Source organism: Phascolarctos cinereus, unplaced genomic scaffold (assembly GCF_003287225.1).
Source record: "Phascolarctos cinereus isolate Bilbo 61053 unplaced genomic scaffold, phaCin_HiC Scaffold_726;HRSCAF=1367, whole genome shotgun sequence".
NCBI classification, from domain to species: domain Eukaryota; kingdom Metazoa; phylum Chordata; class Mammalia; order Diprotodontia; family Phascolarctidae; genus Phascolarctos; species Phascolarctos cinereus.
The window spans coordinates 406,908,573-406,933,780 of record NW_027556098.1 but is presented as its reverse complement, the minus strand read 5'-3'; the positions used below and the strand labels follow the sequence as shown (position 1 = coordinate 406,933,780).

General features: G+C 47.0%; 1 protein-coding gene across 2 annotated transcripts; it reads left to right on the top strand.

Annotated features, from left to right (window-relative positions):
- Window positions 1–1,594: 1,594 nt before the first annotated feature.
- On the top strand, window positions 1,595–24,228 carry HAUS5 (HAUS augmin like complex subunit 5). 2 transcript variants are annotated; one of them, XM_020977229.2, is made up of 19 exons: window positions 1,595–1,762; window positions 4,888–4,950; window positions 5,052–5,084; window positions 5,492–5,516; window positions 5,803–5,908; window positions 6,001–6,160; window positions 6,262–6,331; window positions 6,416–6,495; window positions 6,588–6,645; window positions 6,742–6,857; window positions 6,935–6,995; window positions 7,143–7,276; window positions 7,570–7,732; window positions 7,815–7,895; window positions 8,079–8,224; window positions 8,358–8,469; window positions 8,551–8,683; window positions 23,716–23,848; window positions 24,003–24,228. In XM_020977229.2, the coding sequence occupies exons 1-19, from the start codon at window positions 1,665–1,667 to the stop codon at window positions 24,112–24,114; spliced, it is 1,884 nt and encodes a 627-aa protein (XP_020832888.1). In that variant the 5' UTR covers window positions 1,595–1,664; the 3' UTR covers window positions 24,115–24,228. The 2 variants fall into 2 exon arrangements, with proteins under 2 accessions (XP_020832888.1, XP_020832878.1); XM_020977219.2 differs by having other exon boundaries at window positions 5,800–5,908.
- The last annotated feature ends 980 nt before the right edge of the window (window positions 24,229–25,208 follow it).

The following is a 25,208-nucleotide window of genomic DNA, read 5'->3' as shown; positions in this document are numbered from 1 at the left end:
TGGCATTGAGCCAAGTGCCTGGCACATAGTAAACCCTTAAATGCTTATGACTTGACTTGGGTTCAAACCTCACCTTTAAATTTTACCACCTTTGTGACCTTGGACAAGCCACTTAACCCACCTGGACCTCAGTTTCCTCCTCTGTAGAATGTGGGAGTTGGACTATGTGGCCTCTGTGATTTTTTTGCAGGCTCTAAATTTATAGGCCTATGAATTATGTATTCCGAAAGATGAGCTCTACTAGTTATCATCTGTTATAATCTAGATGAAATTTGGAAGAAATTCTTCATCCACTTGATTTTTCCTCTGTGGATGGTCAGGCTAAATTTTTTTTCAGTAATCACAGGTCTCAGACCCACTTTGACACCTAATGCAACCTTCCTGATGTCATCCACGGACCAGAGTGTCTGAAAGACCACACCATCCTTGAACCACCTAGAGAGATTTTGGCAGCTGAAGCATGTAGTAGAGGAAGTGGGAGATCCAGAGGCAAATTCTTACTGTCCCACCTAGTTCTGGCTCTAGGTTCAGCCAATGGAGGAGTGGTCCTCCCCTGGACCATGACATTGCCTGGATAGCAAAGAAACATGCAGATCCTCTTTCTTGCCACATGCCTTTCTCACCTCCTTTTCCAGTCAGGCATCTTTCTTTTCCTAGGCACTACTCCTACCTAGTTCTTCACTGGTGATAGGTGACACCTTCCTCACGGCCACTGTGGGCCTCCCCGTTACCTTTTGGGGGATGCTCAGCTTTCATTCTTCCCCAGTTGCCTTATTCCATTGACACAAATCAGTCAAGCTCCATCAACTTTGCATACCTGTCAAAAGAATTTTATTTCCCCTTTTTTTTTGTTCAGTGGGATAGAGAGGGATGAGTGGAAAGAAGAGAAAATAAATGCTTGTTAAATAAATAAATTATACCGACAGCTGAAAATGAGATGATAAAAACAAAGATGACAACAATATGGGTATTACTGTGTTTCTAGTGGGCTTAAAATTAATAACGGGAGTTTACAGACACAGGTACAGTCATTTACCACCTCTTGGTGATTTTCTTTAGTATACTGTACTTTTTTCTCATTTTCTTTCCTATATCCTATTGTGAATCTTTGACTACCCGCAGGTGTTAAAAATAAAACTGAATGTTAAAACGACCGGAAAGGTGAGATGGGGCCAGGCTGTGACGGGCTTTGAACGCCGAACATCCTGGAGGTAAAACAGGGAGCCACAGGAGCTGATGGAGCGGGGGAGACCCGGCCAGACCTTCGCTCTGCCTGGGAGGATCACCAGGGCAGCAGAGGGGGATGGGCAGAAGGGGAGAGGGAATGCGGACAGGGCTGCGCAGTCCGCCGCGGGGAGGAGGAGCAGAAAGGCAGGGGCTCCTCCCCGAGGATGCTCTCCGACACCGCCCGCCCCCGCCCCCTCCTCCGGGAGATACAGGACCAAACCACTCGGGGGTGGGGACGGGGGAGGAACCGTCCCGCTCTCGCTCTCGCTCTCAAACAGCCTTCCCGGACCTGGGAGGAGTCCCTGCCCGGCAACTGGTGACGTCACGAGAGCTCCTGGGCCAACCGGGAGAGCCTCCTCCGCCGGTCCCGCCCCCTCCGCAGTGACGTCACACGCCGGCGCCCGGGATTCGAGCGCGGGAGCGGGAGCTGCGCCGCCATGGACCCCGCTAGCCTGGCGCAGGAGGTGGGGCGCTGGGCGGCCCGAGAGATGGGCTGCCCGGCCGCCCTGTTGCCCCCCGAGCCTGCGCTGCGCAGGTGAGAGCCGCCCCTCCCCCGGCAGCGTAGGCCCCCCACACAGCGTCGACCCTTCTCCTCCCCCACCCTGTGCGGACCCTCCCCTAGCATCCCCGCCCCCGTATGGACCCCCCCCAGCGTCCCCTCCGCCCGCAGCGTGTACCCTCCCCTACAGCACTGCCCCACCCTCGGCATCTGGACCCTCTTTCATGCCCTCCCCCCCCAGCAGCCCGGACCCCACCCCCCCTCCCATCAGCACTACCCCTCGAAGAATCTCTGACCTCAGTGGGGTCCAACCCCCCCCCGGGCAGGAATCCCCCCTCTACTTCGCCCTGGGGGAACCCCCTCTACTTCACACCTGTCCCAGCCTTGATTTGATGGGGAGCTCACTACCTCCTGAGGCAGCCCACCCCTCTTTGGCCAAGCTCTGGTTGTCGGGGAGCTTTTGCTGGTCTCTAGCCCGAATCTGCGCCTTTGCAGCCTCCAGCCCTCGCTCCTGGTTCTGCTTCCCAGAGCGACTTTAAGCCTTCATCCACCTGGCACCCCTTCACATACTGGGGGGACAGCTGCCTTGCTCCCCTCTAATCCTCCCCTTCTCCTGGCTAAACATTCCCATTTCCTTCAATTCAAAGAATCCCCCCTCCCACTGCTCCTGCCCTCCCTCTGGGTAGACTTTTTACTGCGGCTGTCACGTAGCAGCAGCCGCCTCTTAATAAATGGCTTGTCGATTGTTTGAAACGGAACTGTATTTAAACTGCTCTGCCACCCTTAAGAGGGCTGTGTAAATTCAATAAACATGAAGCATCTTCTATATTCATTACTGTGCTCGGCAGCAGGAAGGAAAATAATCCTCGCCTTCAATAAATGTTGGTGAATTGAATTCTATTGTGGGGTGGAGGGGTGGTGGTGGGGAAAATTGCAACAAATAAATAGTCTTTTACCATTCTGGAAGTACTCCAGCTTCTCAGGCTCCTTAAAATGAGGTTTAATAATGTTCCGTTTGCGGTCTGAGCAGGGCAGAGCAGAGCAGGACCCATCACTTCCCTGGTTAAAGGCATTATTTCTCTTTCTTGATACAGCCTAAGGTTGAATTTGCCTGTTTTTCCTGTTGTTATTGCTTCTTGCCCTTTCAGCCCAATAAAACCTTCCAGCCATTTTTCAGACAAACTGCTTTCTAGCCTAGTCATCTCATCGTGTTAACCATGAAGTTAAGTTTTTGGACCCAGGAGACTAGGGTTCAAGTTTTCCTTCTGACTTTTACTAGTTGTGTAATCATTGAGGAGAGCTGTAAGGGACCTTAGAAGCTGTCTCATCTAACCCCCTTGTTTTACAAACCTCTTTGTACTGGGCAGGATGTTTGGATCCTGACTTTGTCATCCATCATGTTGGGCATTCCTGCTAACTTTGGGTCATCTGCAGACTGGATAATCGAGCCATTAATTTATCTAAGCTCAAGGATGGATCCCGGAAACACTAAACAAGGACCTCCTTCCAAGTTCATTGGAATGGAACTTAAAAGTCATCTAGCTGACCTCTTCATCTGTAAGATGAAGAATGAGTGATATTGAACCATTAATAATTGTTCTTTAGGTCTAATCATTCAGCCATTTTGAAATCCACCAAAATGTGACATTGTCCAGCCCTGGACCTTGATTACAAGAACAGCATGACAGGTTTTAGTCAATGCTTTACTGAAATCTAGGTAAAATATATCCACTGCAGTCTCCTGGTCAGACAGCTGGGCAACCTTGTCAGAAAAGTAAACAGTCATTCTCACCTGATCTATTCTTGATGGAGCCATGTTGGCTTTCAATGCAACTTACTTCCTTCCCATTCGCAGTGTTAATAAGCCTTGCCTTTAACCATACTTTCTGGAATTTTCAGACTCCATTCTTGTCCCTTTTATGAAAATAGAGGTGTTTTCCCTTTTCCAGCCCAACAGCAGTCTTTCCCAGATCAGTGATACCAGCTCATCCATCCCATTCACCAATTCTGTAACCACCCTGACGAGTAATCCAGATGAGATCCAGGCTTTCTCACTGGCTACTTCCCTGTCTCAGGAATCAATTCTTTATTAATCTTTTTTGTTCTGTCCTTTCTAGTCCAAAGGTCATTTTCTTTGGCAAAAAAAAGCAGCAAATTAAGAGTTAAATAATTCTACCGCCTCTCCATTGCCCGTATTTATTATCCCATCCCTCCAAGCAATGGGCCCTATTCTTTCTTAGAGCCTCCTGTCTCCAAAATAGTGTTTAAAAAAAGAAAACCAAATGTTGTCCTTAGCCTTCTTCACCAGGTGTACTTTCCCCAATAGAATTTCAGGCTCCAAACCTTATAGCCTATGTAACTCTGAAATCTGTTCTCCCCAAATGGAGCACCTGTTAGATTTGGTGATTGAGGAGAGGAAGGTCGGGCAGTCTAAGACAGAGTAGTTATTTATCCCCCAAGCTTCCCATAACTTCCTCCTTGATAAGGATAATTAGATCCAGAATTAGCAGTTTGTAGCTTCCTCTATTGTTCTGAAGGACAAATTTCTCATTAAGGCAAACCTCTCCCTGGTAACTATGTCAGGGCTCTGTGCCAGACTCATGAGCTGTTTCCTGTCTAGGTCAGTCAGTACTTTTTAGGCATATACTCTGTGCCAGGCACTGTGTTAAGTGCTGAATGCCCTGCCTGTAGGAGACTTTGTTTCTCTGGTGGTCTACACCCCAGATGCTATCCACCATCCCCTCTAGATCTCTGGTTTCTTCCCATAAATAAGACTGCATTATAAAGTGCTGTTTCCAGCCCAGCCCAAGTGCTTTTTCTCATCTGTTCCTTTTGAATAAGCCTTATGCTAGTCATTGGCCCCATCTCGTCTCAGCTTTGGGGGCAGCTAGGTGGCACAGTGGATAGATCACCAGTCCTGGAGTCAGGAGGACTTGAGTTCAAATCCAGCCTCAGATACTAGCTGTGTGACCCTGGACAAGTCACTTAACCATGATTGCCTAAAAAAAAAATTAGATGTCTCTTCAGCTTGGGATCTTGACTCGACCTTGCTTGTCACTCATACCTTTTCAGCCCCTCAGTCTCTTCCCATCAGCCCCTCAGTCTCCCCAGATGCTTTTCTTTTCTGCCTCATGACTTCTCTGTCCACCACACATCCTCAGAATGTGCATGGGCCCCATGGCTGATGTCTGGACCTTTCTGACGCAGAAGATCCATAACCAGAGGTGAGACACAGTTGGAGAAGGGGTGGGTTAGGGAGGGCTCCCTCTTCGGGAGAGGAAAGTCTCATTCAGTCTCGCCCTTTATATTCTGTGCTCCTCTGCAGGACCGTAAAGAAGATTCGTGGCAACCTTTTGTGGTATCTTCCAGACCCAGCTTCCCACCTGGCCCTGGACTCCCCGAGCCTCTGTCCTGGCAGCCCCTGGAGAGGGGAGGGGGAGGGAGCCTTTGGGTGAAGGGGTCAGGAGCCAGCCTCTGCAGTGGAATTGGGGAGGCTGGTAGGCCTCAGGTGGTCCTCCAGATGAACTCTTGCTTAACAGGGTGCTCCCCTTCATTCCTTGGGGTTTGCCAGTTAGGCTCCTGCCCCACTCCAGACTGATCTTTCCTCTGGCCAGAGGTTGTCTCTGTTTGCCCTCCTGTGGTCAGTCGTTCCGCAGTCCCCCCTTTATTCGACCCCTGCTTTGTCTCTGCCCTTGTCCTGTGTCCCCTGCCCCGCCCCCCCCAGCACATCCCTATTCGATTCCTTAACCCCATAATTTCTTGTAGGTACAGCCACCAGGAAAGCCCAGAGGTGAGAGGACAGGGTGCCTAGGCCTGGGCTGGGTGCCACCTTGAGGGGAGGAGGGAAGGGGGCGGACAAGTCCACTGCCCTTTCCCTCTTCTACAGGGACCAATTCAATTTAGCAAGCATTGATTAAGTACTTACTATGTGCCGGGTGGCTAGAGTCATCAGACAGCACACTAGTGAATAAAGACAATGCGTGCAGAGCTATACAAACCCTGGACAAAACCTAGGACCAGAGGGGGAGGGGGAGGGGGAGGGGCAGCCCCAGCCCCTGATGGCCCTTGCTTAGCAGGCTGGCCGGAGGCGAGAGCTGGAGGCAGCTCTGATGAGGGTACAGGCAGAGATTGGAGAAATGGACCTGAGCCTGGAGCTGGCTGAGCGAGAGGCGGTAGCCCAGGGTAAGTGACCGTGTGGGGCCTTGGGAAGGTCTGGGAAGGGGAGAGGGTCCTTAGGATTCATTACCTGCCTGGTGACACTGCTTCTCCTACAGACGTGGCCCAGGAGCTCACCCTGAAGCAGATCCGGGATGCCCAGGGCAAGGCTTTGCTCTTCCGGGCACGAGCAGCGGCTGCCCGGCGGCAGCATCGATGCCTTAAAGACCGGACCCAGCGGCTCCAAGGCCAGCTCAGCCACCTGCAGGACGTGGAAAGGTGGGCCCTGTCCCCTCAGCCCCAACCCCAGGGATCTGAAGCCCCAAGTCTTTGCTACTTCTAGAAAACAAAAAGTGACAGAAACCTCCTCTCTCCGCCAGGAAAGCCAAAGCAGATGTGGCCTTTGGGCCTCCAACAGCCATGCTCTTGGGCCTAGAGCCAGATGTGCTGGTGAGTGTCCTCAGAATCGGGGTGGGGGCACCCCCAGGGCTCCCGGGCAGGAGCCTCCCTCACTCTCGCTCACTCTCTCTCTAGCAAGAGGTCATGCGGGTCTGTAGCCTGCGCACCCAGTTCCTCCAGGCTCTGCTGACCCCTCATTCCGATCCAAGGACTTTGTGAGTTACCTCCTGCCTTCCCCCTTCCCAAGCCCTAGAGGTGGCCTATGTGTAGCGTCATCTCCCTTCCTCTGAACACCCTCTCCCCTCAGGACCACCCAGGACGACCTGTTTGCCACCACCCACAGGCAGTGGTTCAGTGAAGTGGAGGTGAGCAGGACGCTGGGGGCCTGGGGAGCCAGGACTGGAGAGACGTTCCTGCCCCAGGGAGGTCTGAGCCCCTTGATCTCTACTTCCCCCGACCAGGTCCTGATGGCTTCCCACCCTCCCGCACACATCCTGGGGGCACTGGAGCACCTGGCTTCGAGGCAGACTGCCGAGCTGCAGATGCTCACTGCTCAGTGGGACGGGGACTCGCAGAGGTAGGAGCCCCGGTGGAGGGAGGGGATGAGGGGCGAAGGCTCCCTCCGGGCACCTGATTCTCCTTGTGATTGAATAGGCTGCAGCTGGAAGATGTGTCGGAGTCCCCAGCCCTGCCTTCTGTGACCTCCCTTATCCAGGTAACAGCTGACCAGCAAGGAGGGAGGTTAGGCCAAGTGGCAGCTTTGTTTCCCCATCCAGGCAAGGAGGGCTTCTGGACTAGTGGGCCCTGGATTCCTTGGGACTTCCCTAACTGTGGAATCTTCTTCCCTCTTCTCTACCCCCAGGAAGGCTGGCGGGCCGTAGGGATGCTGACTTCGAAGCGTGGCCCTCTCCTGCAGCAAGGTCAAGTGCTGGCCGAGAGACTCCAGGGCCTAATGAAGGAAGTGGCTCAGAGAGTGACGGGGCCCCAGGAGGCTCGGTGAGATGAGTGCCGTGTATGTGTGTGTGTGCACGCATGCATCTGTCTGTCTGGGTGTGTATCTGTGTCTGTGTGTGTCTGTCTGTCTGGGTGTGCGTCTGTCCGTCTGGGTGTGCATCTGGGTGTGCGTCTGTGTGTGGGTATGCATCTGTCTCTGTCTGGGTGTGCGTCTGTGTCTGGGTGTGCATCTGTCTGTCTGTCTGGGTGTGTGTCTGTGTCTGGGTGTCTAGTTCTCGTCCCCAGGTCTCTGGGTCCCTAACCTCATGTGCTTCTTCCCTCTCTCCCTCCTTCAGCCAAGCCTTGTCCCTGGGGCTGCAGGTGGCCGCGCTCCAGGCCACCCGTAACTCGCTGCGAGCTCAGTGCCGGAGCCTGAAGGAGGAGGCCGGGCGGAGGCAGCAGGAGCTTTGGGAGCTCCAGGCCAAACGGCAGCGCATTGTGAGCTGGCGGCAGCGAGTGGTGAGCAGACGTGGCCTGGCTGGGAGGTGACAGGTCGTGCCCCCTTTCACCCCCGTCTTCTTAACCCTGGGTGTATCCCTAGGAGGAGACCCAGGAACGGATCCGGGTGCTGATCAAGGGGAATTCTGTCAGCAAGAGTCACCTTCAGAAGAGCCCAGGAGAGGTGAGAGGCTGCAGGCCCAGGGCTCGGGGTCCTGAGGTCCCAGGGAAGAGGGGCAGGTCTGGCTAGGGCGTCCTGAGGAGGCAGGGGATGAGGGACTTGGCCCGCAGTCCTTGGGCCTGAACGGGCCAGGGTGGCTGGGTCCGGGAATCTGCCTTTCTGACGCTTCATTTTCTGCCTGTCTAGGTGCAAGCCTTGGTCCGAAGGAAAGTGGTTCCGGCTGTGGGAGCTGTGGGGCTGCAGGCCCAGAACCTCCTGGGCAGACTGGAGGAGGAAGCCCAGTGGCTGCCGGGCCTGGAGCTGCACCCGCTGCTGCGGCGCCATCCAGGGGGGTGAGAGCTCGTCTCAGAAGATCTTCCCCTCTCCCTCCTCCCTCCCCATTGCTGATCCCTGGGCTCAGAGGTTTCTCCTGTGACCCCGGCACGTCCCTGACCTCCACACCTGTCTCGATACCTCCCCCTCCAGGCCACAGCCCCTTCCAGCCGTCCTCCCCTCTGTCTACTCTCTGCATCCGGCGTGTCCTGGATCCCAGAACCTCCTCCACCTGAGCCAGGACCTGGGGCTGCCCGCAGGCAAGGTGAGTCCAGCCTCGCCCCCATCCCCACTGCCCACGTTAGCCCTGGCACCTTCCCAGCCTCACTGAGCCTCTCCTCCCCAGGCCCCGGAATTCCTCTTGCACCAGGCAGTCTCCTTGCGCCAGGATTGGCTGTTTCTGCGGGACCAGCTGAGTCACAGGCGTGGCATGCTGATGCGCCTGCAGAGGGACCTGCCCCCAGGACCATCCCCCCAGGGTGAGAGGCGCAGGCACGAGGGAAGGTTGCCAGGCGCTGGCCCAGGGAAGCGCCCCGTGCCGGGCAGAGCCCTGCCTGCCTCAGGGCTCTTCCCTGTCCAGTCCGCCCTCAGCTTGTCCAAGGGCACAGATCAGGTCGGACCCTTCTTCTGTTCAGCAGCCTTTAGCAGCTGCCTGTTGTCCACAGTCCATGCAGCAAACATTCATGAGTCCCCTTGTGCATGAGGCACAAAGCCTAGATACGGCCTAGATTCTACTCTCGAGGAGCTACAGGTAATGAGGCTCCATGGGCAGAGGAGAGGCAAGTACAGGCCAGTAAAATGGTCAGAGCAGGTGGGGAGGAAACCCCCGGGAGACCGTGCTGGAATTAGGCCTCAGAGGCAGTGCTAGGAGGTGTCAGGGAAGAGTCTGGCCCATGGAGGGGGGAGAAAGCCCAAGGAGCCCCAAGGGGTGGGCTGGCTGCACCACTCAGGAGCTGCTGCCTATGTGAAATGCAGAGAGGTGGGGAGGGGGTAACACTAAGAGAGTATGGAGATGGAATCAGCACTGGGCAGCTGATGGGAGAGGGGTAATGAGGAAGAGCAAAGAGGCAGGGGCGGCTTCCAAGATGGCGGGATGCAGTAGGAACTCCTTAGCCTGGAATTCAGAGTCCTCCATGCTCTGGCCTCTGCTGGCGTATCACTGGAGTAGGATGACCAGAGACTGGTCCCATATCAGGTTTATGTGGCCTGTGACGTGCCTCTGGAGATGATGTCAGGTATCAGAAGGACTTGTGGAGAAGTTGTCTGGCACATCTTACTGCCTAGACTTTGTATCTAGATGCTGGAGGCCGTGGTTGGTACTCATGGCTCCCCTCTGGAGTTTCATTCCCAGGGAACTGTTCAGTGTTTCATTCAGTTGGGGAGTGACTCTTCTTTTTATAAATTTGTATCCATTCCACATACATTTGAGAAATGAGAATGTGATAGAGAAGCTTGCTATAATGTTATCTCCCCGTTTCCTGCTTTTCTTCTAATTTGGGCTGCATTGGTTTTGTTTGTGTGAAACCTTTTTAATTTAGTATAACCAAAATTAGCCATTTTACCTGTCATGATCTTCTCACTGTCCTGTTTGATCATGAATTCTCCCCTTATCCACAGATCTGTCAGGTAAAATTCTCCGTGCTTCCCTGATTTGCTTGTGATGTCACCTTTTATGTCTCATTTATGTACTCATTTTGGGCTTATCTTGATATGTATGGTGTCAGATATTGGTCTGTGCCTAGTTTCTGCCAGACTGCTTTCCAGTTTTCCCAGCAATTTTTGTCAGATCGTGAGTTCTCGCCCCAGTAGCCTAGGTCTTTGGGTTTTTCAAACACTAGATCACTGTGGTCGTTTACCTCTGCGTATTATGTGCCTAATCTGTTTCATTGATCAGCCACTCGATTCCTTAGCCAGCACCAGATTGTTTTGCTGTTTACTGCTTTGTGACATAGTTTGAAACCTGGGACTGCTAGGTTGTATTGCTTCACTTTTTTTTTTCACTGAATCCCTTGACATTCTTAACCTTTAATTCCTCAAGATGAATTTTGTTATTATTTTATCTAGCTCTTTAAAATAACTCTTGGATTGTTTGATTGGTAAGGCACTGAATAACTAAATTATTTTAGGTAGTATTACAATTTTTATTACATTGGCTCAGAATGAGGGATTAATATTTCTCCAATTATTTAGATGTCTTTATGTGAAGTGTTTTGTAATTGTGTTCATGTAGTTCTCTGTGTGTCTTGGCAGGTTGACTCCCAAGTATTTTATACTGTCTGCAATTATTTTAAATGGAATTTCTCTTTTTATTTCTTCCTGATGAATTTTATGGTAGTATCTAAAAATGTTGGTGATTTGTATGGGTTTATTTTACATTCTGCACCTTTGCTAAAGTTGTTAAATGTTTCTAGCCTTTTAGTTGATTCTCTAGGGTTCTCTATACCAGGAATTCTTTTTTGTTTTTATCTATCTATCTATCTGTCTATCCATCTATCTACCTATCTATCTATTTGTTTTCAGCATGTGCTTTTATAAGATTTTGAGTTCCGTGTCCAATCATATTAAACATAGCTCCACATTAGTCATGTTGTGAAAGATCAGAACAAAACAGAAAAACCACAAGAAAGAAAAAAAAGGGAGAAAATAGTATGCTTCAATATGCATTCAGACTCCATAATTTTTTCTCTGGATATGGATAGCATATACCAGGACTTATTAAACTTTTTCTACTTGCAAACCCTTCAGCACTTCTTAAATTGTGAGTCCCACAATTTACAATTTAAGAAGCACAGCTGTACCAGCATATCATCTGCAAAAAGTGATGGTTGTGTTTCCTCATTGCTATTCTTATTCCTTTCATTTCTTTTTCTTGTCTTATTTCTATAGCTAGCTTTTCCCATGCACTACTGAATAATAATGGTGACTGTGGGCATCTTTACTGCACCTTTGATCTTATTGGAAAGGCTTCTAGTTTATCCCCATTTCAGATAAGGTTTGCTCTTGATTTTAGATAGATATAACTTAACACTTCCCAAGAAGTTCCATTTATTCCTCTGCTTTCTAGTGTTTTTAATAGGAATGAGTGTTTTATTTTGTTAAAAGCATTTTCTGCATCTACTGATATGATTTTTTTTGTTTTTGTCATTAATATGGTCATTTATGCTGATAGTTTTCCTAATATTGAACCAGCCCTACATTCCTGACATAAACTCCATCTGAGCATAGTATATGATCTTTGTGATATATTGTTGTAATTTCCTTTCTAGTATTTTATTTAAAATTTTTGCATTAGTATTCATTAGGAAAATTGGTCTATACTTTTTCTTTTTGTCTCTCTCAGGTTTAGGTATTAAAATCTTGTTTGTATCATAGAAGGAATTTAGTAGGATTCCTTTAACTTTTTTTTAATAGTTTATATACCATTGGAATTAATTGTTCTTTAAATATTTAGTAGTGTTTGCTTGTAAATCCATCTAGTCCTAGGGGTTTTTTCTTAGGGAGCTAATTTATGGCTTGTTCCATTTCTTTTTTCTAAGATAGGATAATTTAAGTATTCTATTTCCTCTTCTATTAATCTGGCCAATTTATATTTTTGTGAACATCCTTCTATTTCATTTAGGTTGTCAGTTTTATTGGACAAAATAGCACCATTTTGGGGGATCTCTTTCAGGAGGTGATTGGTGGATTCTTTCAATTTCTACTTTGCCCTCTGGTTCTATGATATCTGCATATTTTTCCTTCATACTTTCTTGAAATATGATGTCTAGGCTCTTTTTTTAGATCATGGCTTTCAGCTAGTCCAATAATTGTTAAATCATCTCTCCTCTATCTACTTTCCATGTCACGTATTTTTCCAACAAGATATTTCATATTTTCTTCTATTTTTCAGTGTTTTGATTTTATTTTATTGTTTCTCGATATCTCATGGAGTCATTAGCTTCTACCTGACCTTACCCATATGCAACTGATATTTTTCCAGTTATTTAGATTTGACTTTATTTGTATGAAAAGTGTTTTGTAATTGTGTTCATATAGTTCCTGGGTTTGTCTTAGCAGGTAGACTCCCAAATATTTTATATTGTCTGCAGTTATTTTAAATGGAATTTCTCTTTTTATCTCTTGCTGCTGGGCTTTGTTAATAATATGTAGAAATGCCAATTATATATGTGGGTTTGTTTTATTTCCTGCAACTTTGCTAAAGTTGTGATTATTCCAAGTAGTTCCTTAGTTGATTCTCTAGGATTCTCTAAGTATACCAAAATATCATTTGCAAAGAGTGATCGTTTTGTTTCCTTATGCCTATTCTAATTCCTTCAATTTCCTTTTCTTCTCTTATCGCTAAAGCTAACATTTCTAGTACAATATTGAATAACAGTAGTGATCATGGACATCCTTGTTTCACCTCTGATCTTATTGGGAAAGCTTCTAGCTTATCCTCATTACATATAATGCTTGTTGATGGTTTGAGCTAGATGCTGCTTATCCTTTTAAGGAAAACTCCATTTTTCCTGTTCTCCAGTGTTTTTAATAGGAATGGTTGCTGTATTTTGGCAAAAGCTTTTTCTCCACCTGTTGAAATAATCATATGATTTCTTTTACTTTTGGTATTGATATGGTCAATCACGCTGATAGTTTGCCTCATACTGAACCAACCCTGCATCCCGGGTATAAATCCTACCTGATCATAGTGTATTATCCTCAAGATAAATTGTTGTAATCTCTTTGCTAATATTTTATTTAAAATTTTTGCATCTATATTCACTAGGGAAATTGATCTGTAATTTTCTTTCTGTGTTTTGACTCTTCCTGGTTTAGATATCAGCACCATATTTGTATCATGAAAAGAATTTGGTAGGACTGCTTCACCTATTTTTCCAAATAGTTTATATGGTATTGAAATTAATTGTTCATTAAATGTTTGTAGAATTCACTTGTAAATCCATCTGGCCCTGGAGATTTTTTCTTAGGAAGTTCATTGATGGCTTATTCAATTTCTTTTTCTGAAATTGAGTTATTTAAGTATTTTATTTCTTCTGTTAATTTGGGCAATTTATATTTTGTAAATATTCATCCATTTCACTTAGACTGTCAGATTTATTGGCATAGAGTTGGGCAAAATAGCTCCTAATTATTGTTTTAATTTCCTCTTCATTGGTGGTGATTTCATCCTTTTCATTTTTGATACTGGTAATCTGGTTTTCTTTTTTTTTTAATCAAATTAACCAAAGAGTTATCTATTTTATTATTGTTGTTGTTGTTGTTGTTTTTCATAAAATCAGCTCTTAGTTTTATTTATTAGTTCAATGGTTTTCTTAATTTCAATTGTATCAATCTCTCCTTTGATTTTCAGAATTTCTAATTTGATGTTTAATTGGGGATTTTTAATTTGTTCTTTTTCTAGCTTTTCTAGTTGGATGCCCAATTCATTGATCCCCTCCTTCTCTATTTTATTCATGTAAGCATTTAGAGATATAAAATTTCCCCTAAGAACTACTTTGGCTGCATTCCATAAGTTTTGGTATGTTGTCTCTTTGTTGTTGTTGTCTTAGATGAAATTATCTTTGATTTGTTTGACCCGCTCATTCTTTAGGATTATTTAGTTTCCAATTAATTTTTAGTCTGTGTTTCCATGGCCCTTTATTACACATACTTTTAATTGCATCATGATCTGAAGAGGATGCATTTAATATTTCTGCCTTTCTGCAGTGGATCGTGAGGTTTTTATGCCCTAATACGTGGTCAGTTTTTGTGTAGGTGCCATGTACTGCAGAGAAAACAGTATACTCCTTTCTATCCCCATTCAGTTTTCTCCAGACATCTATCATATCTAACTTTTCTAAAATTCTGTTCATCTCCTTGGCTTCTTTCTTGTTTATTTTATGATTAGATTTGTCTAGTTTTGAGAGGGGGAGGTTGAGAACCCCCACTACTATAGTTTTGCTATTTCTGCCTGTTAACTCACTTCTCTAAGAATTTGGATGCTATACCACTTGGTGCATATATGTTTAGTATTGATATTACTTCACTGTCTATGGTACCTTTTAGCAAGATGTGGTTTCCTTACCTCTTTTAATTAGATCTCGTTTTGCTTTTGCTTTGTCTGAGATCAGGATTGCTACTCCTGCTCTTTTTTTACTTCAGCTGAAGCAGAACATATTCTACTCCAGCCTTTCACCTTTACTCTATGTGTATCTCTCTGCTTCAAATGTGTTTCTTATAAACAACATATTGTAGGATTCTGCTTTTTAATCTGCTATGCTATCCACTTCTGTTTTATGGCAGAATTCATCCCATTCACATTCATGGTGATGATTACTATGTCTTTTTCTCCAACCTGTTTTTCCCCCCCATTTATACTTTTCTCTCTCCTTTCACCCTTTCCCTCCTCACCAGTGTTTTGCTTCTGACCACTGCCTTCCTCAATCTGCCCTCTCTTTCCCCTCCTGCTGCCTATAGGGCAAGTTAGATTTCTATACCTAACTGATTATGTTATTCCCTCCTTGAGCCAAATCTGACAAGAGTAAAGTTCAAACAATGCCCACCCCGTCGTCTTTCCCTCTACTATAATAGATCTTTTGTGCTTCTTCATGTGATATAATTTACCCTATCCTGCCTCCCTCTTTCCTCTTCTCCTAGTACCATCCTTTTTTTCAACCCTTAATTTTTTTAATATCATCACATCAAAGTCAACTTACACCTGTACCTTCTATCTATGTATACCTTTTCTAACTGCCCTTTATAAAGGGACAGTTCTCAAGAGTTACAAGTATCATTTTCCCATGTAGGGATATAAGCAGTTTAACCTTATTGAATAACATGGTTTGTCTTTTTCTTTCCTGTTTACCTTATTATGTTTCTCTTGAGTGTTGTATTTGAAGATAGAATTTTCTATTCCCCTCTGGTATTTTCATCAGGAATGCTTGAAAGTCCCCTGTTTCATTGAATGTCCATCTTTTCCCCCTGAAAGAGTATGCTCAGTTTTGCTGGGTAGTTGATTCTTGGTTATAATCCAAGCTCCTCCTTTGCTTCCGGAACATCATTTTCCAAGCCTTCCAATCCATTAATGTGGAAGCTGCTAAGTCCTGTATAATCCTGGCCATGGCTCCAAGATATTTTAATTGCTTCTTTCTGACTGCTTGCAGTATTTTCTCCTTGACCTGATAATTCTGGAATTTTGCTACAATATTCCTTGGAGCTCTCATTTTGGGATGAATTTCAGGAGGTAATCAGTGGATTCTTTCAATGACTATTTTACCCTCTGGTTCTAGGATATCACGGCAGTTTTCCTTGATTTTTTTTTTTTCGGTGAAGCTAAGTGACTTCCCCAGGGTCTGCCCCTCCTTGATAATTTCTTGAAAGATGCTGTCCAGGCTCTTTTTTTGATCATGTCTTTCAGGTAGTCCAGTAATTCTTAAATTATCTCCTTGGGGGGCAGCTAGGTGGTGCAGTAGATAGAGCTCCAGACTTAGAGTCTTGACAGTTACTAGCTGTGTGACCCTGGGCAAGTCACTTAACCTCATTGCCTCACCAAAAAAAGCAAAAAAAAAAAATTATATCTCCTGGATCTATTTTCCAGGTCAGTTGTTTTTCTAATGAGGTATTTTACATTTTCTTCTATTTTTTCATTCTTTTGATTTTGTTTGACTGATTCATTGACATCTCATAGAGAGTCATTAGCTTCCACTTACCCAGTTCTGATTTTTAAGGAATTATTTTCTTCAGTTAGCTTTTGTACCTCCTTTTCCATTTGGCCAATTCTGCTTTTTTCTGTTGGCCGGGGTGGGAGGGGTGGGAGGCAACTGAGGTTAAGTGACTTGCCCAAAGTCACACAGCTAGTGAGTGTTATGTGTCTGAGGCTGGATTTGAACTCAGGTCCTTCTAACTCCAGAGCAGATGCTCTGTTTACTGTGCCACCTGGCTGTCCCCCAGTTGTACTTTTTAAGAAGTTGTTTTCTTCAGTGGATTTTCCCCCCCACTTTGGCCAACTGTATTTTTTAAGAAATTGTTTTTGTCAGTCAATTTTTGTCTTTCCTTTTCCAAGCTGTTGACTTTTTTGTATACCTCTCATTTCTTTTCCCAGTTTGCTTCTACCTCTCTTACTTGACTTTTGAAATCCTTCTTGAGCTCTTCCAAGCAGGTTTTTGGGCTTGAGACCAGTTCATATTCCTCTTTGAGGTTTCAGATGTAGGTATATTGACAATGTTGTCCTCTTCCGAGTTTGTGTTTTGATCTTCCCTGTCACCATGGTAACCTGCTGTGGTCAGTGTTAGTTTTTGCTTCTTTGCTCATTGTGAGGCACAAGGGGCGCAGTCCCAGGCTCCTCGTGCTGGGGGCCCCGGGCCTGGTCCCTGGTTTCGGGCGCTGGGGCCTCAGGTGCTGGCAGCTTGCTCACTGCACTAGAGGGGCCCAGCCTGGTCGCATCTGTTGTTGCCTTGTTTTCAGGGCTGGCAGCTTACCTTCCGCACTGGGGCGGGGGCCTCATAGCTGGCCTGCTCAGCCAGGACTGAGGGGCTTCGGTTGCTGATCTGTGCTGCACTAAGAGCCTCTCACTGGCTTTCCTGGACACCGTCGGTGCTGGACCACACTGCCCTTTTACCCAAGTGAGACAGACCTTTCCTGAAGTCCTCCTAAGTTATCTTAAGCTGAAAAATTGTTTCACTCCATCTTTTTGTAGGTTCTGTCACTCCAGAATCCATTTAGAGGCTTGATCTAACGTTTCTGAGGGAAACTAGGAAGCTGTCAGGCAGCTTCCTAGATTCTCTCTGCCATCTTGGCTCCTCCTCTCATTTCTTTTTCTAATTTTTCCTCTACCACCCTTACTTAATTTTTTAAACCTTTTTTTTCCCCTTTTTATATCTTTCTTTTGCTCTTCTAGGAATTCTTGTTGGGCTTATGTCCAATCCGCATCTTTTCTTTGAGGCTTTGCTTGTAGATGTTTTCAAGTCACTGTCTTTTGAGTTCGTGTCTTGAGCTTCCCTGTCGCCTTGTAAGAGTTTTGTGGTCGGGTTTTTCTTTTTTGTTGTTGTTGTTTGCTCGTGTTTCCAGCCTGTTTCTTGACTTTGGACTTTCTATTACAGTTAGGCTCTGCTCACTTCCTGGGGCAATGGCCAGTTGGAGTGTCCGTGGTGAGATCTGAGGGCATACAGGTTTACAGTGCTTCTGAAGCAATGTGACCTGGGGAGGGTTCTGGTCACTGTCCTCCTGCTCTGAGCTCTGCTCCCTCCCGATGGCAGACCATGACCACGCCTCTCTACCCTGAACTGGGTAATGGGTGAAGGGACTGCCAGATGGCACCTGGTTCTGCGCCCAGTGCTGGCACAGGGGTCCATCCCCTCTGATCTCCTTCTGTCTAGATGTTTAGCCTCCTCGTGCTGCCATTACAGTAGCTGCCACCTCTGGACCCTCCATAGCCTACAGCCTGTGCTGCTCCCCCAGCTGTGCCCTCAGCCAGGCCCCACTGCAGTGTCCACTTAAACTGTCTTGGACTGGACAAATGAGTCATTCTGATTTGGTTTTGGTTACCTCAGAATTTTATTTGACAAGCTTCATTTATTTAGTTAGTTAGTTAGTTAATTTTACTTTTCAACATTCACTTCCATAAGCTTTTGAGTTTTAAATTTTCTCCTCCTCCCTTCCCAAGATGGTGGGCAATCTGATATAGGCTCTACATATACATTCTTATTAAACATATTTGCACATAGTCATGTTGTAAAGAAGAATTAGAACCAATGGGAGGAACCACAAGAAACAAAACAAAACAAGAGACAGCAAATAGTGTGCTTCAATCTGCATTCAGACTCCCGAGTTCTTTCTCTGGATGTGGAGCATTTTCCATTGTGAGTCCTTTGGAGATGTCTTAGATCCCTGCATTGCTGAGAAGAGCCAAGTCTGTCAAAGTCAGTCATCGTACACTGTGGCTGTTACTGTGTACAATGTTCTTCTGGTTCTGCTCATTTCACCCAGCATCAGTTCATGTAAGTCTTCCAGGTTTTTTCTGAAGTCAGCCTGCTTGTCATTTCTTATAGCACAGTAGTAGTCCGTTACATTCATATACCACAACTTCTTCAGCCATTCCCCAATGGATGGGCATCCTCTCAATGTCCAATTCTTTGCCACCACAAAAAGAGCTGCTATGAACATTTTTGTACACGTGGGTCTTTTTCCCATTTGTATGATCTTTTTGGGATACAGACGTAGAAGTGATATTGTTGGGTCGATTTGAAGGGTTTTTTTAATTGTTTTAGAGGGTTGCGTTGGGAGAGCTCCTCAGAAATGCATGACTCCCTCCACCATCTTGGCTGCATCCTCCAGGCCAAATCCATTCTTACGAGATGCCCTTCTTCCCTGGTCATAGTTTAAAGCTGTGGTTTAGAAATCCAAACATCCTTCTAAAACACCCCTTCTTCTGAGCCTTCAGTTTACTTTCCAGATCCATAGTTTTCTTCTTTATCTTTTGCCTTCTTTGTATTTCAGTGATGTAATCATCACCTGTAGCCTTTGGGTCTTCAGTTTCTTGCCCAAGCTTGAATAACTTTTAGCAAGGGTTTCTAGCAGCATCATTTGTGTCCATGTGAATCACCTCAAGTGGTAGTTACTAATCTGTTTTGACAAGTCTTAGGAGGTTCTCTGCTAAAACATGCCTCAGGGAGACAATAGACCTCTCTTTTGTTAGCATTCTCACCAGCCCTCAGCAAGGAGTTCCCGACCACCTCCACTGCACACCTCTTCCTCTGACCCTTACTGTGTGATCTCATTTGGTAAACACCTGCTTGGTGCCAGGAGCACAAATAAAAGAATGTTATAATCCCTACTCTCAAGAAGTTCACAGTCTATTCAAGGAGACAAATGTATATACAGTGGAGTGTGTGTGTGTGTGTGTATACACACACACACACACACATATATATATATATACACACATACATACATATACATATGTATGTATGTATGTCTCTGACAAACAAGGTAGTTTGGAAGGGAGGGCACTGCAGTCAGGGGAAGCAGGAAAGGCTTCCTGTAGAATATGGTGCCAGAGCTGAGTCTTGGAGGAAGAGAGGGAGTCAGGGAGTCTGTGGGGCAAAGGTGCTGAGGTGGGAGATGAGGGCCATGTGTCAGGAACACAGAGGGCTGGTTTGGCTGGACCAGAGAGTACAGGAAGAAGAAAAGTGAAGTGAGAGAGACTGTGGCCATGTTGGAAAAGACTTGGAAACCAAACCAAGGACTTTCTATTTGATCTTAGAGGCAGTAGGGAACCATTGGCGTTTGAGTAGGCTAGGGACATAGTCAAATCTCTTAAGGAAAGTCACTTTGGTTTAGAACCAATTTTTTTAACAGGTATTTGGGAGGGTGTTCAGCAGAGCTCAAGCAAGGCTAGAAAGTCACTTTGGCAGAAAGGGGTGGGGTGGGAAGAGACTCAAGGTGAGAGGTGATGGTGATCTGACTGAGTGCAAGAGAGGTCATGGACGTGGAAAGGGCAGGATTCAGCGGCTGATGGGATTCAGGAAGAGAGAGGGAAGATCAAGAATAATGCTGAGGTTATGAACTGGAACCGGACACAGTTAGCAAAGAAAGAAGGTAAGATTCTGTTTTGTATAGGTTCAGTTTGAGGTGCCTCCAGAATGTCCGATTTGAGGTGTCCCATAGATGGCTGGTGATGCGAGGTTGAAATCTCCAGGAAAGTCCTCTGCATAGAGACAATAAACTCATGTTACTAGAAGAAAAGAGGGTGGTCAGTGAGGTCTGCAGCAGAGCAGACCATCAGGATTGGCCACTGGATTGGCTATTGGGACACTCAGTCATTCCCAGCTGGAGCTGGCCAGCTGCCCTACCTGTAGCTAAGAACAGGGTGTTACACTTACAAATACAATAAAACATTATTTACAGGTATCACCCTGCTCTTAGCTCTTTGGGCATTACCAAAACTAGCAGTTTGCCCCTTACCAGGAGGTGAGACCCAGAGGACTTCCTTGACTTTCACCTTACGCCCTCTTGTTCTGGGAGAGAGCCCGAACCTCGGAACCTGCCCCTTTCAGAGATCCAGACGCTGCAGGCACGGGGTCGGCCTTGGCCCCCTGGCCCCAGCTCGTCTTTGTCTTTCAGCCTGTTGTAGGTGGTCTCGTTTTGTTCACCTCTTTATCCCTTTATCCTTCTCCCTTGTTTCTTGTTTCCTTCTCTCACTTACCCTTTGCTTCCCCATTTGTTTGACTTATATCTTGCCCTCTAATCCTTCATCTTGCCATCACTTCCTTCCTCCTCCTCCTCCCCCCCTTTGAGTCTTCAGCTCCTTTTTCCTTGATCCTTTTTCTCCTGTGCTCCCAATTCTCCCACATTTTTCCTCCCAAAATTCAGTTTCTGGGATTCAAGTCCAAATCTCTCCCAATCAACCTTTTTTTCTTTTTAAAAATGTTTGAAATTAAACACCCCCCAAAAAAGTATTTTCATATGTGCGCGCACGTGCACACACACACACAGAGTTTCAGGCCACTACCCGACTTTCAAAACGCTCCTGCGTTTTGTCTTTGTTTCCCTATGAACCTCCTTCTGTTCTTCTCTATACGTTTTTTAAAAATTCCTCTTTGGGGAAAATCAGTATTGATCACCCTTTCTCTCTCTCTGTCCCAGTCCCACACAATTAAAACAAACCAGCCTTGTGAAAAATAAGTATAGTCAAACAGAACGAATCCAGCCCGTGTGGCCACTTTCAGAAATGGCCAGGTCTTTCTGCACCCAACCCGTCTCCTTCCCACCAGGAGCTGAGTTAGGCCTTCCACGGACGCCATTAGCCGTCCATTGTTTTGACAAACCTTGTGCACACTGTTCTCTGGCTCTGGTCAGTTCATGCTGCCCAGGATTCTCTGGGATCCTCTCTTCCATCAGTTTTTGCAGCACCATCATAGCTCCTTCTGTTGACAGGCCACAATTTGTCCAGCTGTTCTCCAGTGAGGGGACCCCTCTTGATTCTCTTTCTTTTTTCCTGTTTCCTCTCCTTTGTTTTGCTTACAGAACTTCCCTCCCCTGTATCATGCTCCCTTTTATCCGATCCCCCTGGCCTCATCCCCACTCGTTCCCCTGTTGAGTCACCAAAGTGTGCATGTTCAGCCCTCCTTTGTCTGCCTCTGGTAGAAGTGAGTTTCATCTCCCGCTGCTTCCTCACCCCTTCCACCATGTTGGCAGACTTCTCTTTATCCACCTTGCCAATCATGAGAAGCAGCAGCCCCCACTTTTTCCTCCCCCATCTGCACTGGTGTCTTCTTCCCTTTTACTTTTCCCTCTTTTTCTCCTCCCTTAGAGCAGGACCAGTTCCTCCCCAGGCCCTCTGTTTTCATCTAATTCCCTTTGATAAAATTCAGTCCTGAAGGAACATTTGTTTCTTTTCCCTTTACAATGTTAGCACTATCTCATATGGCCCCTTTTGAGGCCTCCAATACATTCACCTTCCCAGGTTTTTCTGCTCTCTTGTGTTTGTGTGCCAGAGTTCCTAGTCAGCTCTGGTCCTTACCACAAAAAGGCTGCAAAGTCTTCTGTTCCATTAAAGGTCCATTCTCCCCCCCCCCCGGATTATATTCAAGTTTGCTGGGTGAATTATTCTTAGTTGTAAGGCTGTCTCTCTTGACTTTAGAAGGATTGTACTCCCAGATCTCCTTTTGTTCTGTGGTCTTGTGTGATCCTGATTGTGGTATCTTGGTCTGCGTGGATTGCCTCCTTTGGCATGCCAGCAGTAGTTTTTCTTTGATGTGGGACATTCTTTTTTGGGGACTCCTTTCAGGAGACACTTGGAGGCTTCTTTACACTTTTGCTTCACCCCCCTAGATCTCATAGATTGGAGCAGTTTTCACTTGTGATTTCCTGAAATATCGTGTCCAGGCGTTTTTTTTTTCCCTTTTAAATCCATCCTGGTTTTCAGAAAGTACGATGATTCTTAAGTTCTCTCTCTTGGATCTGTTCTTCAGGCCGGTTGTTGTTTGTGATATCTGATGTGCACATTTTCTTTTTTTAACCTTTTAATCTTGTTCTGATACTTCTTACTATTTCATGGAGTCATGAATTTCTTTTGGACTCCTCTGGCTTTCAGATGTAAGATTTACTTCTTTCTCTTCTAAGCTATTTGTTATTTATTTATTCTTCCTTCAAGAGCTTTTATTTCATTTTTTAATCTTTCTACTTTCTAGTTATTCAAGTGGTCCTTGTAGAAAAATCCATTGTTTTTCTTTGAGTCTCCACCTGCAGCTTTTCACAGAGTTATCCTCCCTTTCTTCTGGCCGGATTCCTAGACTGCTAGTAATCTGTGATACTAGTTGGTGTTTTCTTTGTTTTTCATCTCTGCAGCTTCAGCTCCTGAACTGAAGCTCTGTAGGGGTCAGGATATTCACCGCCCCAGCTTTGTGCTTGTGGCTGGTGGATTTGGCCCTGCCTAGTCTGACCCTGGTTTATCTGGGTTCCCACCCCAGCCGCCTCCTTCCAAAGCCCTCTGCTCTTCTGGTTCTTCAAGGCCCTCTCTGGCAAGTCAGGACAGGGGCCCCCGTCAGGCCCTTTCTTGTTTGGGGCGGGGCTCTTACAGAACTGCTGCCCATACAGGCTGCCCTTGGCCCTGACCTTTTTCTGGTTGTGCTAGAAGTCTTTGCTTACTTTGCTGTGGGCACTTTTCTTACGGCTTTTGGTGCAGTTCTGAGGCGGAAGAAACCACTTGTAGTTTTCAGTCAATTTCTTGGTCATTATTCAGTCTGGTGTGGATTTCAGGTTTTTGCGGACGTAGGTGTCCAGACTGGCTAGGCCTCTCCGTACAAACGGATCTCCATACGGATCACTTGGCCAATCTCTGCACCCTCTCCTTCTGCCACATGGCCATCTCTTGACAACAGAAATGAATACATGGATAGTGTAGAGGCAGAATGCCCAGGACCCAGCACTGGGTGGATGTCTAAGGTCAAGGAAAGGGAGGGATCAAAGAGAAGGTGAAGGTTCATGGGAAAAAATGGCCCATGCAGTGCCCTCAACACATGTGCAGCTTTGAATGCCCACACCTCAACAGACAAAGGTCCGATTAACCTGGAGGAGGTGAACTTGAACTAATTAAGTATCTGAAGACTTCTTGGACTTCTTGACTCCGTGGAAGGTTAAATTGGATGATGCTTGCCGAACCTGACTTCCTCATACTCTCTCCTGTGCCTGTACATTTATTTGTTCAGGCCATGAGAAGACTGTCCCTCCTCATCTCCATGTCAGCTCCCATTCCTTTGTAAAACCTGACGCAGCTTCCCCAGATGAAAGTTGTCCACATCCTCACATTTTCCTAAAACATCACGTGTCTTATTCTATTTTCTAACCTTTCACTCTCCCTTATTAACATACTTGTTTCTGTGCAAGACCTTTCCCCCTCTTAGACTGAAAAATCCTTGAAGGACAGGGACTGGACCGTGCATGTTAAAATCCTGCCACCAAACGTGCTCCTGCCCATCAGAGGTGTTTAATGGACGCTCACTGAGTCACGTTGAATTGCCTCCCCTCCCCCCAGAACTGCTTCAGATCCAGGAGTCTGAGGAGAAGAAGCAGCAACAGCACCTGGGCCCCCTCCTGCATCGCCTCGAGGAGCTGATGGAGCGGGGACTGGACCGTATCCCCCAGCTTCTGAAGGCCGTGGGGGACTGGTGAGAGGCGCAGCCTGGGGGCCGAGGGATCCGGGGTGGGAGCCGACGAGTGGGGCTGAGGAGAGCTGAGAAAGGGGGCGCTCCGGGGCCGGGCTGGGAGGAGGACCCGGGACCCCCAGGGACCTACATCCAGACTCTTCTGCCTCGCCCCCAGGTGGGACCAGCCAGGGCAGAACGCCCTCCCTGGAGAGCTTCAGGACCAGGATGGCCTCTCCCTACAGCAGTGGAAGCTTCGCTGGGCCCGGGCCCAGGGGCGGAGAGCCTGAATAGTAAGGTTTGGAGTGGAAGCACAGAGCCAGACACAGACATGGGACACAAATAGAATTGGATCCGTCCTTTCACGGATAAAACTCCCAGTAAAGTGCCTAAAGATTTCGGGATCAGGGCTTTTCTCTGTGCCTTTAACCTCTGACCCTCCAACTTCTCTGGTCCTTCAGTGCCCCTGCACCAACTCCTGTCCCCTTGGCCCTTGAGCTGCCTGGCCTGTTCCCTCAGCTGAAAGGAGAGGAGGCAGTCCGGGTTTCCCCAGGGCAGTGTTGCCCAACGTTGGGGATAGTTCCAGGATAGGAAATCATAGGCTTGAGATACTCCTCTAAGGAAGGGGGTGGGGAGAGTAGATCTGTGGCAGGTGGACCAGGTGATACGGTTGGGAATGGACAGTGAAAGAAGCCCTCACTGTGGGGTTTTTTTGGATGGAGGCTGGGCCCTGGTCTGGCCTAAGGGTCCATCCCTGGGTGGGGAAGGAAACCTAGCCACCACCTACAGCTGGTCTCCACACTGGCACCCTCACGGTGCTCTTGGCTCCCTCATGACATGGAGAGGGGGCATCCCAGGGACTGACAGCAGACTGGGCAGGACACCTCCCTCTACCTGGGTTTGGCCAGGGCTGTGGGGGCCCTTCCCTAGAGGGGTACAGTAGCATCTTTCCTCCTGGTGGAGGGCTACATCTTCCTGGGGACCCTGTTCTCATGACATTTTAGCCTTCCTAGCTGCTTTTGCAGTATTCCAGGTCTGAGCAGGAGGGCCTGCTTCAATGTGTAGGGTATGTTAAGTGGGTCATGGGAGATGCTTCAGGGATCCTGAATCCCAGTAGAGGTCAGAGTGCCCCAGAAAGAGGGAAATGCTTCCCCAGGCCTTGGGGTCCTCAGCCCCATTTTCTCATCAAGGTCTTCCTTAGGAGAGGAGCAGTGTATTTACTGGGGAGTGGAGACAAGGCAGGGAAGGATCCGGACCCTGAGCTCCTGCTGGAGAGCCAGTATCCCCTGGGAGAGGATGCTGTGCCCCCTCAAGCCCCAGCCCTTTGCTGGCTATCAAAGCCTGGCCCTTCCAAGCTACTTAAACCTCCCCACAGATCTGAGCT

Coding starts and splice junctions, on each gene's coding strand:
- HAUS5 (XM_020977219.2), top strand. CDS start 1,665: ATGGACCCCGCTAGCCTGGCGCAGGAGGTGGGGCGCTGGGCGGCCCGA. Junction 4,951..5,051: donor CAGAAGATCCATAACCAGAG/GTGAGACACAGT, acceptor GCTCCTCTGCAG/GACCGTAAAGAAGATTCGTG. Junction 6,996..7,142: donor CTGTGACCTCCCTTATCCAG/GTAACAGCTGAC, acceptor CTCTACCCCCAG/GAAGGCTGGCGGGCCGTAGG.